At 47.1% G+C, this 18,053-nt stretch overlaps 1 protein-coding gene across 1 annotated transcript; it reads left to right on the plus strand.

Annotated features, from left to right (window-relative positions):
- Nucleotides 1–2,369: 2,369 nt before the first annotated feature.
- On the plus strand, nt 2,370–17,357 carry LOC134406278 (trans-1,2-dihydrobenzene-1,2-diol dehydrogenase-like). The gene is made up of 7 exons (XM_063137623.1): nt 2,370–2,557; nt 7,136–7,247; nt 10,838–11,001; nt 13,157–13,409; nt 14,973–15,097; nt 16,134–16,284; nt 17,181–17,357. Exons 1-7 carry the CDS (start codon nt 2,465–2,467, stop codon nt 17,288–17,290), a joined length of 1,008 nt encoding a protein of 335 aa, XP_062993693.1. The 5' UTR covers nt 2,370–2,464; the 3' UTR covers nt 17,291–17,357.
- Nucleotides 17,358–18,053: the final 696 nt, after the last annotated feature.

An 18,053-nucleotide genomic window follows, 5' to 3' on the forward strand; every position in this document is an offset into this window, starting at 1 on the left:
CCTACCCTTTTCCTAATAAATGGTCTTAAACCTCACATTGTGAGCTGTGAGTGTCTGTGCCTGGGGATCCGTGCTAAATCCAGTCAAGAAGCCAGCTGGTGGCTGAGCGCTCTTCCTTTACATGGTGGGCAGCGGTGGGATTCGACACGGATCCCCAGGCACAGACACTCACCTTTTATTTAGGAAAAGGGTAGGAATACATGGGACCAGCAGAGTAAAAAAGACAATAAAAGCATGCACGTATAAGAACCCAGTGCTTCTTGACTGGATTTAGCACGGATCCCCAGGCCCAGACACTCACAGCTCACAATGTGAGGTTTAAGACCATTTATTAGGAAAAGGGTAGGAATACATGGGATTAGCAGAGTAAAATTCAATAAAAGCATGCATACATGTAAGAACCCAGTGCGAGCAAGCTAAAAACTAATATGTAATATGCTGTAATATTAAAACATTTAGAATATACATAACAATTAAAACAAATTGAGCTACAATATGCTGGTATATTTTTTTGTTCTTTTGGCTCCACCCCTTTCGCCTTTAGCCCCGCCCACCACTGGAATGCGCCCCCCCCCCCCCAGTGCTTCTCTGAAATTGAATTTGGACCTCTGGGCTAAAAGAGGCTCCCCGTTCCTTATATAGGGTATAGAGGTGCCATCAGTGTTATTTCCTCCCTGGGAAACGAGTTGATGACCACCTTCCCACATTATTATTGACAAAGCTAATAATAACTGCAATAAATTGCTGCAGCATTGTGCTCCGGAGCCCTAAGATTGCAGGCTGCTTGACTGACCAGGCTGCACTTCCTGCTTTTTTTTTATCCCAGCTGGAGCCCGATGCGCACAGATCCAATTTCGCCTGACTCAGCGCTGCTGCTCCCCATCCCATAGATCAACTCCTTGGTGGAGACAGGAGGGGACAAAATGACTCAGGCTTGAATTTCACTTGTTCTCACACTTGGGGCAGGGGGAGGGGATAAGCTTGCTTCTGCCTCCTCCTGCCCCTTAGACTGAAGAACCTGTTAGAAACAGAGCGGCCACAATTTTCTTTTCTTTCTGCCAAGACTCCTCCTGTGCCATTGCATTTCATTTTTAAATATTGAAAAGTAGAATTCAAATGAAATAAATACAATTTGAGGAATGAACCCATGGCTATGGCTCAAAATGGATCTGTGAATCACGATGAAACTTCCGGAGTCCATGAAATTCATGCTCCTGCAGCATTGGGCTGGTAGAAATCCAACAGGTGAAGCTCTCCCCCCCCCCCCCCCACCATGTCTTCATACAGGGATGGGCTTTTCCAGATGAATTTCAGCCACGCAGCTCTGGGTGGGAAGTGCCTTGTCCACTTTACTTTGTCTCCTGGGAGTTGTAGTCCGAAACATCTGGAGGGCACCAATTCCAAAAATGCTGACGTAGAAAAGGAATGGGCAACTTATGGCCTCCCAGAATCATAGAAACATAGAATAGTGGAGTTGGAAAGGGCCTATAAGGCCATCGAGTCCAACCCCCTGCTTAACGCGGGAATCCGCTTCCCTGTCCAGCTGCCTCTTGAAGGCCTCTAGTGTGGGAGAGCCCACAGCCTCCCTAGGTCACTGGTTCCATTGTCGTACTGCTCTAACAGTCAGGAAGTTTTTCCTGATGTCCTGCCAGAACCTGGCTTCCTGTAACCTGAGCCCATTATTCCGTGTTCTGCACTCTGGGAGGATCGAGAAGAGATCCTGGCCCTCCTCTGTGTGACAACCTTTCAAGTATTTGGAGAGTGCTCTCATGTCTCCCCTCAGCCTTCTCTTCTCCAGGCTAAACATGCCCAGTTCTTTCAGTCTCTCCTCACAGGGCTTTGTTTCCAGACCCCCGATCATCCTTGTCGCCCTCCTCTGAACCTCCCTCCAGCTTGTCTGCATCCTTCTTGAAGTGTGGTGCCCAGAATTGGACGCAATACTTAAGAAGTTTGGGCCAACAAGCCCCATCATCCTTCACTATTGGCACATGGGAGTTGTAGGCCCAAAAACCTGAAGGGCCACAAGTTGCCCGCCCAGGAGTTCCGAAGAAGAAGAAGAAGAAGAAGAAGAAGAAGAAGAAGAAGAAGAGGAGGAGGAGGAGGAGGAGGAGGAGGAGGAGGAGGAGGAGGAGGAGGAGGAGGAGGAGGAGGAGGAGATTTATTTCTTACCCGCCTCTCTATTTTGATCGAGGCAGGGAACAACAGTAAACACAAAATACAAAACGCTTTGCTTTGCCCTCCCCTGCTTTAACTCCGCAGCCCGGGCGTCCTTTTGCCAATCCTGAGCCTTTGCTGCCCCCTTGTGGTTCTTTTCACCCTAACTGCTCCGGAAGAGTCCTGAGATCTTTAAAAAAGCAGCAAACTCGAACTGCGGGAGTGACATTCGGTGCAGATCACCGCCCGGGATTGAGCAGGGGTTTCCTCCGGGCTCTGCCGCTGCCTCCAGTCCTCTTCTTCTTCCGCCATGGTGGCCACCCGCTGGGGAATCTGCTCCGCAGGGAAGATCGCCCACGATTTCCTCGTCGCCCTGAAGACGTTGCCACCCGAGGATCACCAGGTAGCGGAGAGGGGAAAGTCCGCCAGGGGAAAGGATAGAGAATGGTCGGCACCCCTGTTCCTATTTGCCAGCGCTGTCCCTCGCGGGTGGGGTTTTGCCAGTGCGCTTTTTCCTGTCGCTGCGAGTTATATAACTTCTCGTAACAAAAACAAAACAAAAACAAGATCCAGCGGAGAGCAATAAAAATTCCACCCGCGCAAAGGCAAGTTACGGCCTCTTGGAATCAAGGGATCCTATAGCTTTTATGCAAAGTTGTCCAATAGAGAAACTTCTCCTGGTGATTAAAAACTTACATTTTGTAATTAGATAGCAGAACCTCTACATCTGGCTACTCCAACCTGGCGCCTTCCAAATGGGTTGGACTACAACTCCCATTGACCCCAGCTAGCAGATCATGATAGAAAAGTAGCAGCGCAGGGTATAACTTTTAGGGCGATTCTTGGGGCTCTGTTCTGTGCTGTTCTCTACACACACTACCCCTGGGTGAACTCATGAAATCCCATGACTTTCATCAGAGGTGTTGAACCACAGGCTTCTGGGCCAAATCTGGGCATCCTGGATGCCAAACCAGACCTCCCCAGATATCCACACTCCCTTCCCCGGGCGCCAGCCCCTTTCCCTTGATCACCCATTGGTGGTTAGTCTCCAAAGGCGTGCGCAGCACATTTCATTAGGATGTGCACCCAGGGAATTTTATGCATTTATTTATTTATTAGAGGTGAACATTTACTGAATACTCAGTCATAAAGGGCATTATTTTTATTCGTTCATTTATTCAACACCATAGACACTGATGCCCTACTCAGTGTTCAGCTTGCCTGACTAGGGAACGGCCATTGCAGGTGAGTGGGGAGGGAATGAGGAGACTCTCCTCAAGCCGCAGCATTGGTGGGGCTTTGTGGTGACACTGGCCAGAGGAGGGTCTTACGAGGCAATATTATGTTTGGGGGGGGGCTCTTCCTAGCCTCTTTGAAATATGGCTTCCGGCAGAGAGATATTATTGCTTGAGAGATTAGGGTGTGCCTGGGTACACCCAGCACACCCCTTGCACACGCCTATGTTAGTCTCCCCACTTTGGCATTCTAAAAACTTAAAATATGTCTCCCAAGGGTTATTTACTTGCACTAAGAGGGTTTAACTCAGATATCCTGGTGTTTGGGGGTATTTTTCCTTTGGCTTCACCCATTTTGCCTTTGGTAATGGCAACTTCTCTCTGTGCACTGCTGGAATGCACACCCACACACCCCTGAAGTTCTCTGAAACTGAAAGAGGTTCCTCTCCCTGGACCAATAGGTGGATGATTCCTATAGAGCTCCATCAGACGAGCATTTTATTGCATGCTCATTCCTGGGCACTCACGGAATTTGTGGGTCCTTCTCATGACTTCGTCTGCCTCCCATACGCTTCCTGCCTCTTTTAGCCTCCTTCGCACCACAAAAAACAACAACACCCCAGTAAGTCCGACTTATTCTTAAAGACCGAAGTTGCCACTCTCCTGCTGTGTGCAGAAGCAGCAGCATGATCAAAACGGCCCAATGAATGGGCCATGTGCATGTTGTTTACTTCGTCTTTCAAAAGAGGGAGTAATGAGGGACATACGCAGGGGCAGTGAGCAAACATGATTTTCCCTCGTGTGATGATGCTCATAGTCAGTAATCTATTATCACACCGTCCTGCACACCCAAGTAATCTTCCATTTGGATGTCACCCATCTCTCTCTCTCTCTCCCTCCCTCTCTCCCTGAACTGCCCCCCCTCACTTGAATCCCCCAGAGAGCTTTGGCGATTGGGCGGTACAGAAATTAATTAATTAAATAAGTAAATGAAATAAATCCCACACCTTGAACTGCCTCCTGAATATCTCTGCTCAGGTGCTTGATCGTCATGGTCTCACATTCAGTGTGTCTAAGAACAAAACGGCTTATCTTTCCACTCACACCTTCTTCTAATAGGCATGCGCAAGGGGTGTGCTGGGTGTGCCCAGGCACACCCTAATGTCTCACCCTAATGGCCATTGAGGAGGGGTCCAGAGAGGGGTCCAGAAACAGCAGCAATGGTCTTCCAGCTTCTCTCTGACTGTTTCACTGCTGCCATCCCGACAATGTTCTGTTGCTCCAGCAGCAGGAGCAAAAAGGAATCACTCTACTCATAAGTGACATAAATAAAATAAAATAAAATAAAATAATGAGGAACATTAAAAAATGTTATTCCCCACCTCAAGTCCAAAGTCTTACAAGCCAGACATCTGGCAGCTATGCCTACTGCACCCTCCCCAACCTGGGGCTCTCCATCTGTGGATTACAACTCCCATTATCCCCAGCCAGCATGACCAATGGAGGGTACTACATTGGGGGAGGCTGGTCTACCACCTCATTTGCTACATGTATATTATTTATTTGTTTATTTCTAAGTTCTCTTGTGAAGGATACGCCCTCACAATGTAACTTACATATACAGCAATAACATTCAACAACATTCCAAATTATTTCAATAGCATAAAGCATCAGCATTACACATTGCCGGGGGGGGGGGATAAATATTTGCTAAAGTATAACATTATCCAAATTCAGACTGAAATAAGAATGTGTTTAGAATCTCCTAAAAGACAACAAAAAAAGGGGCATATGTATCTCTCGGGTTTTTTTTTCCAGAGGTGTGAGGCTACCACAAAAAAGGCCCCGAGTCTGGTATTTGCCAGCTCTTGCTGATAAGCCAGAGAATAGGACCTGAGATATTGAGCTTTGTCCTCAGCAGGTCACATAGGCTGTTCCCAAACTGTTTAAAACAGGGATTCGAGGCCAACAAAAAGGGGAAACGTCCAAAGCGAGACAGAAATCACAAATGGATCAGCTTAGCAGTTTATTGATTACACAAAGATGATATATGGAGGGAGGAAGGAAGTACAAAGAAAGCTCACGTCCCTTCAGTTGACAAGAGCAGTCCTCTGTCACAGCCGATTGTGTACTCAGCCCCCCACAGTACACAAGATGCCATCCCATGGACCTACAGATTCTATAGGTACTGCACGTTTCCCCTCTTGGAGTGAGACCAAATTGGTCTGCTCTTAGCACCAACTTATATAGGTCCCCCTCCCTCCTTCCTGAAGATCTTCGAAGCATTGCAGTCTGGGAAATCAACCCCCTTTCCCTGAGAACAGGGCCCTAACATTGCACCATGGGAGGGTTTTTTTCTCAACTCCTCCATGAGAATCAAGGCATGACACCCTTATCTCAGAAGGATGAGGGAACCAGGCAAAGCCTTGTAGCTGTGAGGTTTGTTGACATATGGAGAGACTTGCTTGGGACCAACTAAGGTGTGTGAGGGGCCTACTTTTCAGCTAAAGATCTACTCACTAGTTTAAAATTGATTCACTATGGTTAAGCTGCACAAGTCTCATATAGAACACTGAATCAGTTCACATCTGGCTCCTTGTCAGTTCTTCCAGTGTCACCCAGTATAAGCACAGAAAGGGCTAGATTTAGCTTGCAAACAAGCTACACTTGACCCTTTTAACACTCCATACTGTAATCGTGCCAAAACAATTGTGCCCCCACCCCAAAAAGCCATTTTTGGGCATGCCAGGGGGCGGCAGAGGATGCATGCAACCAGTGGCCCAAGTGTTGCCCACTCCGGCTTTAAATAGGGTGACCGTATGGAAAGGAATTTAGGACTCCTATATCTTTAACAGTTGTATTGAAAGGGGCATTTCAGCAGGTGTCATCTGCATGCATGCAGCATCTGGTGAAATTCCCTCTTCATGACAACAATTAAAGCTGCAGGAGCCCTGCCCTCTTTTGTGTCTGGTCAAGACGGAAGGGCTCTTGCAGCTTTAACTGTTGTGATGAAGAGGGCATTTTGCCAGGATCTGCATGCATACAAATAACACCTGCTGAAATTCCTTTTTCTAGACAACTGTTAAAGATGCAGGAGCCCTGTCCTCCTTTCCATATGGTCACCCAGGCTTTAAAGGTTGATATTTATTAGGGTGACCATATGGAAAGGAGGACAGGGCTCCCGTATCTTTAACAGTTGCATAGAAAAGGGAATTTCAGCAGGTGTCATTTGTATATATGGAGAACCTGGTGAAATTCCCTCTTCATCACCACAGTTAAAGCTGCAGGAGCTATACTAGAGTGACCAGATTTAAAAGAGGGCAGGGCACCTGCAGCTTTAACTGTTGTGATGGAGAGGGAATTTCACCAGGTTCCCCATATATACAAATGACACCTGCAGAAATTCCCTTTTCAATACAACTGTTAAAGATACAGGAGCCCGGTCCTCGTTTTCATATGGTCAGCCTATATTTATACCATCACTCTAAACTGGACCCAGATACGAGTGAACAACAATGCAACTGATGCGGAATAGATGTGATGAAGGCCTAGCTCCCCAAAGCACTGTAGCTGCCCCATTCCACACCAGCTGAAGTTTTTTTTAACCATCTTTAAAGGCAGCCCCACACAGGACGCACTACACTAACCCGGCCTGAACATAAGCCAAGCCTGTATCGCTAAAGCATGTGTAGCCGAGAGCCTAGAGGTTGGCAGACCCTGCTCACTAACTCTTTTCTCTCCTCCAGGTAGTGGCCATTGCTTCTCGAGACCTTAGCCGGGCTCAGGAATATTCGAAGAACCACGGCGTCCGCAAAGCCTACGGCTCTTATGCGGAACTGGCTGAGGATCCAGATGTGGGTGAGCTTAGCCCCGTCCCCCTAAACCTGGAGATCTCGCTTTCTCTGTACATACTGTATAAATTTGCATCCCAGGCTACCGGAGGGACTTCAGGGATATCCTGTTTTAGAAGGGTGGGAGTAGGACAGGTCTTGTCTCTTTTTAAGTAAATAAAGGGAGGGTGATTATGAAGGATTAGTACAGATATGAGAACCTTTCTCCAAAGAGCACATGGGGTTCCCAAACATGACCTCCTGTCCAGATACAGGTTTGGAGACCTTCTCCAGTGAAATGCCATAAGAGCATGAGAAGAGCTTTGCTGGATCAGGCCAAGGGTCCATCTCGTCCAGCATCCTGTCCACATGGAGTCCAACCAGATGCTTCTGGGAAGTCCACAATCCAGCCATGAATGCAAGTGCAGCCTCCTCATTGTTCCATAGCAACTGGTATACAGAGGCAAATTGTCTCTCAGCATATAGCCATCATGACTAGTAGCCAGTGATAGCCCAATCCTCCATGAATTTTCCTCATCCCTTTTGAAAACCATCCAAATTGGTGGCCATCCCTGCATCTTGTGGTAGTTGAACTCTGCCCTGCGTGAAGAAGAGCTTCCTTTGATTTGTTCTGAATCTCCCAACTTTCAGCTTCATGGCGTCCTGCGCTAGACTGAGTCCTAGCTCTTTCCAAAGCAGATACAGGGGTGGGGGGGAATATACAATATTCCATTTAAGAACATAAGCAGAGCCCTGCTGGATCAGACCAAGGGTCCATCTAATCCAGCACTCTGTTCACACAGTGGCCAATCAGACATCAGCCAGGGACCAACAAAGCAGGACCCTCCCACCCATGTTCCCCAGCAAGCAGTGTTCCCCAGCAAGCAAATGGTCAACCACTCGGCCCAGTGGAGTTCAGGCTAAGGCAAGAGTGGTCAAGATAGCAGGTACAGGTCTGAGTACACAGCAAGATTCAAAGGCATCGTGACTGAGGGTCCTGGACCACCTTGGCTAGTGCCAGGGTCTCCAGAGGGGCCATCAGGCTCTGATGGTTCCAGCTCCTCCTCTGAAGATGACTCCCATGGCAGCACGACACTGGGGACCATGACACCTGAGATGGCCCCTGATTCTAATACTATGAAAGCGGGGTGGGGGGACATCTCCCTATCCACTTCCTCCACACCATGCATCATTATGTACACTCCTATCATGTCCCCGTGTTTCTTGACTGTATTCTAAGCTAAATAGCCCCAAACGTTGTAGCCTTTACTCATAGAGGAATTGCTCAAACCCCTTGATCTCTGCTGCATTCAGCCAGAAGCCTTCTGTTTTTCTACAGTGGCCAATGAGATGCTTCTGCGGAGCCCACAAACAGGATATGATAGCACCCTTCCCTGCTGCTGTTCCCCAACCGCTGGGGCTCAGAGGCTTGCTGCCTCTGCCCCTGGAGGGGAAAATGAGCCATCATGAGGACTAGCAGGCATTGACAAGCTCCAGTGGAGGCTGGTGGCTCCAATTTCGGTGGGGCTGTGAATCCGTTCTGGTAGAGATCTGGCTGAACCCCAGAATGGATTCACAGCCCCAGCAAAATCAGATCCAGCAGCCTCCACTGATTGACAGCCTTATTTCATTTTCATTTCATTTATTACATTTCTATACTCTCTGGACGGTTTACAAAGATTAAAAACCTTAAAAACACAGCCTTATGCATAATATAAAAGTGGTTTAGCTACAGGCATATAAACAGGGCAGACACACAGGCACACGTATTTAAACAACGTCCCATGACCTGATTAAAAAACTATCCTATCCTGTCAAATGCCTGGGAGTAGAGGAAAGTCTTAACCTAGCGCTGAAAAGATAACAATGTTGGTGCCAGGCGGGCCTTGTTGGGGAGATCGTTCCATCATTGGGGGGACATAGGACTTTTTTCTGTCTAAACGTGTATAGGAGTGCATCCTTAAGCAATTAGGATAGAGGAGGGAAAACATGCAAAAATCAGGAAGCCCCCAATAACCAGTAGTTGTGGGGGGGATGGAGCAGGGCTATTTGGGGAACCCTGGAGGGCTAGGTTGGAATGGGATGGATTCCTCCCACCCTGCCCTGGACCTCGGGTTCTTAAAGGAACAAAGGATCCTTTGATCTGTAATGGTACATCTCTTGAAACATAACTCTTGGCCTCCTAAAGCTATTTTTCTCATAAAAGAACCACCTGATTATCCATTTGCCTGGCAATGTTTTTGCCACTTCTAAGAAGGCAAGTGATCATGTGAAGCATCGGACTCATGTGTTTATTTGTTTTTCTCTTTCCTTCCTTGTTTTTCTCTTTCCTTCCTTGTTTTTCCTTTCCTTATCAGAGGTTTCGCTGGAGTACATCAGCTGCTTGAGATGAGTACTGCTCGAGATGTGGGATTTTATTTGATTTGTTTTCTTATCCACAGTGTAATGCTGGATTTGTACTTTTGTTGCTGTGCGTGAGGAGGTGTCACAGAGCTTTGCACGATTCTGTCTTATTTGCAGAGTGCCTGACGATAGTACTGTGTGCAAAACTAAAGCAGACTCTCTCCAGACAGAGGGCTACCAATCAGAAGGCTGCTATTCAGTCTTCCCCCCCCCCCCCTTAACACATTTTCTGTGGTAAGAAAAAAGACAGAAGAAGGGGAGGAAAAGGCAGGAGGGTTACAAGTGTGAAAGATGGCATCATTGCACGCACACGCAAACACACACACACGCAATCACACACTAGTTCGTGGATGAGGCAAGGTAATGGTGCAATAAAAGCTTCATCTGAAAGAACCCACCGCCTCCCTAAATGGCAAAATGGATTTTGGAATGGGTTAGCAAAAAGCAAAACCAAAGATGTGTGAAAAAGATGAAGATTAAAGGAGGACTTCTTCACACAGCGCATAGTTAAACTATGGAATTCGCTACCACAAGATGTGGTGATGGCCACCAATTTGGATAGCTTTAAAAGAGGGGTGCATCAATTCCTGGAGGAGAAGGCCATCAATGGCTACTAGCCCTGATGGCTAAGTGCAACCTCCAATATCAGAGGCAGTAAGCCTGTATACATCAGTTGCTGGGGAACATGGGCGGGAAGGTGCTCTTGCACTGTGTCCTGGTTGTGGGTCCCTGGTCGGCAGCTGGTTGGTCACTGTGTGAACAGAGTGCTGAACTAGATGGACCCTTGATCTGATCCAGCAGGGCTCTTCTTATGTTCTTATTGCTTTGTCTCAAATAATCATTTATGTTTTCCAATCCTTTGCAAATGATACCTTTCTTACACCTTTTGTGTGCTTATTTCACTGCAACACAAAAGTATATCTCAACTTATCCAAAATCATACTAGTGCCCACTCATGCCTTTAGAGGGGATTGTTTTTTGTTATCTAGTCCCTTTCAACCTCCACTCAGTAGGCAATGGAGAGAGTCTGCTTCAGTTTTGCACACTCTACTATTGTCAGGCAGTCTGCTAACAACAGTTCCTTGAAAAGGTTGCCAAAATCCTAGAGCTGGTGCTGCTTCCCTAGCACTCAATTCACCCTTCTCTTTGATAATGGCAGCAAACATTTTTTGTATGGCTAAAAGTATTGTTTGGGTGTTTCTCTCTATCTTATAGATGTGGTGCACATAGGGGTGATTAATCCATATCACCTCTCTGCTGCCCTCCTCTTCATCCAAGCTGGGAAGAATGTGCTCTGCGAGAAACCCCTGGGCATGAATGCCACTGAGGTGAAGAAGATGGTGCAGGCAGCTCAGGAAAAAAAGGTCTTTTTTATGGAGGTATGAGGCAAGGGGGCAGCTCAAAGTGCAGGCACAGTTTCAGTGTTGTCTCCACCCACTTTGCTTGTGCAGATCTGGCTCTGTGGGCTTTTCTGCATGAAGCTTTTATCCGGCACCTTTACCGAGGCTTCTGCACCCGAATCTCTTATAGCATTAAGATCATCCCTTTACACTTTGTTTTGCCCCCAAGGATTTTCTTCTTTCTGTGCCTTTTTATATGTTCCTTTATACAGCCACTAGGTGGCGATGTAGTATAGTAGAAATGCGCGATCACATGAGTTTTCTATAGCGTTGTAGCGGCCATTCAGTAAAAAGGTTGGGGGGGGGGGGGGAAACCCGATAATGGTCACAAAACACAGGAGAGGCCCTGGAGGATGATAACGTCATGTAAAGGACCTGCAAATTACTGTAAGTGAGCAATCATGAGTGCCCAATAAAAGCCTCATGTAGAAAGATTCTGTGTTACCCAGGTTTAAACCCCAGACGACACAAGCAGTGGTGCAGAGGTAAATATTGAAGTACATGTGCTCATAATGATAGCCCCATAGCTACGCTCCCAAGGAGAGTCCAAAAGCTCAGGCAGCTGTGCTGATCCAGATCAAAAAACAAGTTCTAGCAGTTTTTATCCACACCGAGACCAGGGCCCTTTCTACACCTAAGGGTTATCCCAGGAAAATGGAGGGATCATCCCTGCCTGCTCCCGGGGTCCCCTGTGTGGCATTTGGATGCACAGGAATGATCCCAGGATATAGGGCTGGTGTAGGCATGCCCCACGTCTTTGGTAAAGCTGAGGATTTTAATTGCCTGTCCCAGACCAAGCCAACCCCAAACTTCTTGGCCTTACAACAGGGAACATTATATTGATACTGGAGAAATTATTTTCCCTTCAGCTACTGCGGGGTTTGTAGCTAAGTTCAGAAGGAACAGGAAAGCCTGAGTAGGGCGCCAGATGATGTCAGCAAATGAAAAAGTTCCAGCATTGCATTCTTGTTGGCCCTGGCTCTGCTACACCACTGACCACAAGGAGAGAGCTGGGATGTGCAGCAGGGTTGCTGACTTTTGACTTGGTCTTCAGCTGTTATTCTAACACAGGGATAGGCAGACTTCAAGCTTATGGGGTCTACTTTGTTTTTGTCTGTTTGTACTAGAAACTGCTATTCAGAGCAAGCTTCAAAATAACGGAGAAGGCACAGTGGAGTCAATTATGTACTCCATCCCATGTATCATATTCTGTATATTCAAATATAAATTGACATCCATGTTACTAATAGAATAAGTCAGCTTTCCCCAACCTGGTACCCTCCAAATGGGTTCGACTACAGCTCCCATCATCCCCAGCCAGCCTGCTGTTTAAGTAATGGAAACAGGCCAGACTATTTTTAGTTATTTTTCCCAGGCCCATTAGCAATCCCAACAGGCAGTTGCAGTAACATTGCACTGTGTTTCTGTTTTTCATCGAAGAATAATATGCAAACATCATTTTGTGTAGTTTTGCTTTCTATAAGTGGTGTAATAGCCCGCTGTTCAACAGCCAGACAGAGAATGGCTTACAGAGCTTTTTCTATACAAGGCTGTTCATCTGCTGTATCTACTTTTGATTTCGTAGCAGAATTGAGATCTGAGAACTACACATAGAGCATTTTGCTTCTGTGTCTAACCAGCACTTTCTGTGAGTTTTTTTTTTAGAGCAGGGAAAATGCGGCCTTTAATTGTGAACGTAAAAAAAACACAATTGTCTCTTGTGTATATGCATTCTTCCACCATAGCACAGCTCCCCCTAGGGGTTACTCAGTGGAAAAGCAGGAAAAGAAAAGCTTTTTGTAGAGCTCCTATCTCAGTTCTGTGACAAAACTAAAAGTAGATTCAGCGATTAACAGCCTCGTGTAGAAAAGCCCTCAGTCTGTGTAAAACATCCCCTGTTCTTAAGGCTATTAAAAATGCAGGCCAGTTGCTTTTTTACTCTATCCAGCAACAACCCCTCCTCTTTTTTGCTTAATATCCAGCTGGAAGGAGACTCCTTTTTTTATTGAATGCTAAAGCTTGCTGGCTACTTAGTGATGTTTTAGGTGAACCTAATAAAATTATTACACCACTTCTGCTTCCAATTTTATCCCCTAATGGACAAACACAGATCCTTGTAATTCTTGTATTCCAGGGTTTATGGAGTCGTTTCTTCCCTGTTTCGGAGAAGATCCGTTCCTTACTCAGCAAGGGTTCTGTTGGGGAGGTGATGTTATTTCATGCTGAATTTGGTAGCCCACAGCTCACAATCCCCAGATGTGTGGAAAAAGAGCTGGGAGGCGGAGGCCTTCTGGATATTGGCTGCTACTGTGTCCAGCTTGCCTGTATGGTCTTCAACAGAGAGAAGCCAGAGTCCATTGTGGCCTCTGGATTGCTGCATGATACAGGTTAGCATTTGGTTAGTCATGGGGTTTGTTTTTGCCTGTTTCAGATGCCAAATAACATGGGTACTAGGCTGCTATTTGTTATTCTACCTCAGTTAGCAAAATGCCTTGGGTGGGGACAGCCTTGGGTTCCCAACTGAGTTCTTGGTGGCTACATCCCATCCCATATTTTGAATCCTGAAAATAATTGCGTCACTAGCAGCACCCTCTTGAAGAAAGTGTAGAGCAAGGGTGTTGATTGAACCTCTTTCGGCCTGAATTCCAAACTCCACTTTGTGGAAGCTCTCAAGGGTTCATTCCTGTGATGGGCAGGGAGAAAGGCAAAGAGGGCGAGGACAAAGTACCAAAAATACCAGCATGTTTAAGCTTAAAGTTCTTACTGCCAGCAACTAAACCTTAGAAGAGGCATTTCAACTTTTTTTAGAACAGGGTTACAGAGCTTACTTCAGCCCAAGGACCAAATTCCATTTCAGAGAAGCTTTCGTGGGCTGCATTCCATGGGTGGATGGGGCCAAAAGCAAACGGGATGGGGGCTGAAGAGACCAGCATATTTTACCTTAAAGCCTTAGGAGTAACTTAGCTTTAGGAGAAGCATTTTTCAATTGGGGGGGGGGGAATAGGGTGACCAACTGTCAGGATTTCCCTGGGTTTGTCCAGGTTTTTGTTCTATCCTGGGTGTCAGGAGAGATTTTCTGTAAGTTTCTATCATGCCTGGGAATGACACACTTTCCTCTTTAAGGCCGCTATTAGCATGTGGGTGGGGAGAGATGATGCGCTTTCCAGAGGCACATCGTCGTCGTCCCCCCGCTCCAATTGGGGTCTTAAAGGGGAAAGCATGATATTCCGAGATATTATAGAAAAGGCCCCGATTGGAAAGGGGTGGGTGGGAATGATGCATTCCCCCCGCCTCCTCTCTATAAGGCCCTAATTGGAGCAGCGGAGGGGAAAGTGTGCTTTCCTGGGCCTCTGGAAAGCACGTCGTTTCCCTTCGCCATGCCAATGGTGCCCCCCCCCCCCCCACTGTGTGTTGTCTTTTTTGGTTTCCCAAATATGGTCACCCTAGACTGCACAGAATGCAGAAAACCACCAAGCAATTAGCAACTGGGGGAAATGGGGGGTGGGGAAGGAGGGGGGCCTTCTGGGGAACCTCAGAGGGTCAGAGTGAACTCCAGACGATGGCCTACATAGAACAGAACTGTGACAATGGGGCACCCAGGTTGTGGAACTTGGAACTCTGTACCAGAGAAGGCCCAACAGGACCTTTCTCTAAATGTGTTTTGGCACCCTGTAAAACCTTCCCCCTCCCACTTTTTTTTTTTCCTGAGCTTTTGAGTTTTCTCTCCTCCTGTTGTGAGTTTTTTGGTTTTGCTTTTAATCTGACACTTTTTTTAGTTCTTTGTTACTTTGGTGTAGAGGTTCTCTGAGGGGTGGAAAGGTGGGAGATAAATATTTGAATAAAAAAGCAACAATGCTGAGGTATCAAAGTGGGGGAATAGTACTGAGGGGGGAAATCTTGGGGGTGGGGGCATATTGCCACTGATATGCCTGTGTTTTACTTTTCTTCAGGGGTGGACAAAACGGTTTCGATCATCCTGAACTATTCAGGTAAACGCCAGGCTGTCCTCACCTGCACCATGACAGCCCGGATGCCCAATCGAGCAAGTATTAACGGCACCAAGGGCATGATTGAGGTAATTCCTGCTAAGGGCTTAGCACAAGGGGAGGGAACCTCTTTCAGCCTGAGGGACGCATTCAATTTCAGATAAGCTCTCAAGGGACACGTTCCAGTGATGGGTGAGGGCCAAGGCAAGGGGCCAAAAATATAAAACAATAACATATTTTAGCTTAAAGCTTTTTGCTGCCAGTAACTAAGCCTTAGGAAAGGCAATTCAGCCTTTTAGAATGGGTGGGGAAACGGAGCACGGCCACTTCGAGAAGCCGGATCAGGATCCCAGGCCTGAAGTTACCCGCCCCTGGCTTAGGGAGTGTAGCTGACTGAAGAGGAGAATAGGCCTCAGTTGCACTGGAACCCAGGAATGGAAGCAGCCCTATGCAAAAAACTTAAAATGGGCCCTTTAGTCCAAGACCAGGGGCTATCTTCACGGTGCCAGGTTGGCACCACTCTGCCAAACCCTGTGCTATTGGTGGTGCACAGTGGTGGCAAGTTGTCCATACAAGGGGAGTTAGCATGGGCTTTCCAGCAGCCATGAGGCTTGCTGGGCCTGCAACCTTTTGTGGCTTCCTGCAACCAACAGGAAGTCATCTTCCACCCAGGAATGCGCCCAAAGTGGTTCCGAGCAAGAACAGGCTGGTGGAAAAGCTGAGCTGACCTCGCTCTGGCTGGAAAAGTAGGGTCAAGTCCCCAACTTTTCAGCCACACATCTTTGCCTCTTTGCTCTGGGGTGGCTTTGAATCTGTGGCTGTGTCATATAACCAATTATATAATGTGTCATATAATCCCGTGTGTCATTTGGATGCACAAGGATGATCCTGGGTCAAACCCGGGATATAGGCCTGGTCTAGCCATGGCTTATGAAGGGCATTCTGGGGGCGGAAAGGAAGTGGAAGGTGGAGAAATAGACTGCCTTGTTTTCTGTTGTCTTTCTTGGAAGGCAGCTGGGTTTAAAGGAAATTAGGATTGAACTGAATTTGTGACAACATCCCAGCATTCCCTGCCTGTTGCAGTTTTATCTTCCCTCATGTTCGGTTCCTTTTCTTTCCCTTCAGATTCCGTCCCCCTTCTGGTGCCCGACAGAACTGGTGATCAATGGACAGAAGGAAGAGTTCCCCCTGCCTCCGCCAACTCAGAAATTGCACTTCACCAACAGCACCGGCTTGCGATATGAAGCAGAACATGTCCGACAATGTCTCCTGAAAGGTACCAGTTCCATACTGGGATCTCCATGAAGATTCTCTCCCTCCATCTGTAATACAGTTGGGGGGGGGGGGGGGCAGCTGCTCCATTCAAGACTGAAGAGTCTTGGGGCACCTTAAAACAAGTAAAAATTTCAGTCTTCTGTTAGCCTTTAAAAGCAGGGGTAAGCAATTGCAGGAGGTCTGGTGCCCATTTTTGCCCCATGTTGCCTGCCTCCCACCATGGGCTGCCCTGGGAGAGGGTGGATTTTTTTAATATTTCAAAATCAATGGTCTGTGACACAAACTTACTGAAACTGATAGCAAGTGAAATTTTTCCCTTATTCTGCTTGGTAGCCACTATGGAGTGTGATTTTGCTTCTAAAACAGCACTCCATAGTGGCTACGAACCAGTAAAAGGGACAAATTTCAGCAAATGTCAGTGGCAAACTGTTGATTTTAATCCTCTGAAATAAATAAATAAATATGGGTGGCAGGGGAAACACATGTTGCCCACCCCTGCTTTAAGGTGTCACAAGATCCTTTGATTTTTAACCTGGGAAAAAGGAAAGTCTTCCTGAGGAGGCATTTAGATGTGCGTACGGTCTAGAAAACAGTGCTTGCCTGTCAAACAAGCAAGCACTAACGATGATGAGAGAGGGAATGAGGAGGAGCAACAGCATCTGGTGACAATGCTGGTGAGAAGGTTGAGGAACAGAGCTCATTGAATGTATCTTGACCAAGGGCCCTCAAAATCAGGAGCTGGCACAGACCACTCCCAAATGTGTTTCTAAGTATTATGATAATGACATGGTAGCTGTAAGAAGTGGAGTCTCTGGCTTTGAGGCAGTGCACTAGGCCAACATTGGCCTATGAGCCCTTGGTTGTGACTCATTCTTCTCTCTTCCCGCTCTTTTTTAGGCTTGAAGGAAAGCCCTATCCTGACTCATGCAGACAGCGAGCTGGTCAATTCCATCTTAGATGAAGCTCGCCGGCAGGTGGGAGTGTTGTACCCTCAAGACAAAGCATGACACCCTCCCGGTTCTCTTTGCTTGAATCTCGGGGTCCCTGTATTCCTTACTCAGCCAAAATGCTCACACGGGCAGCCTTCAGCTATGTGGTGGGCGGGTGGGGGGGGATCTATGGTCAATAAAATAGCCTTTGCAAACAGTGGACTCTAGGTTCTGGAGGAATTTGGTGTGTGTATATATGAGGAAGGCTGAATAGTATGGAGCAGAGGGTATAGGAGAGAGGGAAAGAGGCCAGAAAATGGGGGCCAGGAGCAGCAGAAAAACTAGGCGGTACAGCTGGCATCTCCAAACGGGTGTCCATGAGTATCCATTTCATCATGGACACGTCTCTTGGGACCTGCCAGATTCCCTTCTTCTTATTGAACTGGCAGGCTGCCACACTGCAAAAGCAAAGGGATGCCCTCTAGCGCCGTCTTTATTTGGGTTCCAAAGAGTGGGTTTGCAGCTCAGAACCCCACCCTTGCCTTGTAACCTTGATTCTTGGACAAGTTACTTTTCCTCCAATCTAGGATGACCATATGGAAAGGAGGACAGGGCTCCTGTATCTTGAACAGTTGTATAGAAAAAGGAGTTTCAGCAGGTGTCATTTGTATGCATGTAGCTCCTGGTGAAATTCCCTCTTCATCACAACAGTTAAAGCTGCAGGAGCCCTGCCCTCTTGACCAAAAGAGTCATTGTCAAGTCAGCAATGATGAGAAAGTGATGAAGAGGAATAGCAGCTGGTAACAAGGGCAGTCATAAGGTATCTGGTCAAGAGGGCAGG

The sequence above is a fragment of the Elgaria multicarinata genome, chromosome 11, assembly GCF_023053635.1.
Source record: "Elgaria multicarinata webbii isolate HBS135686 ecotype San Diego chromosome 11, rElgMul1.1.pri, whole genome shotgun sequence".
NCBI classification, from domain to species: domain Eukaryota; kingdom Metazoa; phylum Chordata; class Lepidosauria; order Squamata; family Anguidae; genus Elgaria; species Elgaria multicarinata.

Excerpts from the sequence above, each read along its gene's own strand:
- LOC134406278 (XM_063137623.1), top strand. The coding sequence starts at position 2,465 with ATGGTGGCCACCCGCTGGGGAATCTGCTCCGCAGGGAAGATCGCCCAC. Across the intron at positions 13,410-14,972 it reads TGGATTGCTGCATGATACAG|GGGTGGACAAAACGGTTTCG; the intron begins GTTAGCATTTGG and ends ACTTTTCTTCAG. Across the intron at positions 15,098-16,133 it reads GCACCAAGGGCATGATTGAG|ATTCCGTCCCCCTTCTGGTG; the intron begins GTAATTCCTGCT and ends CTTTCCCTTCAG.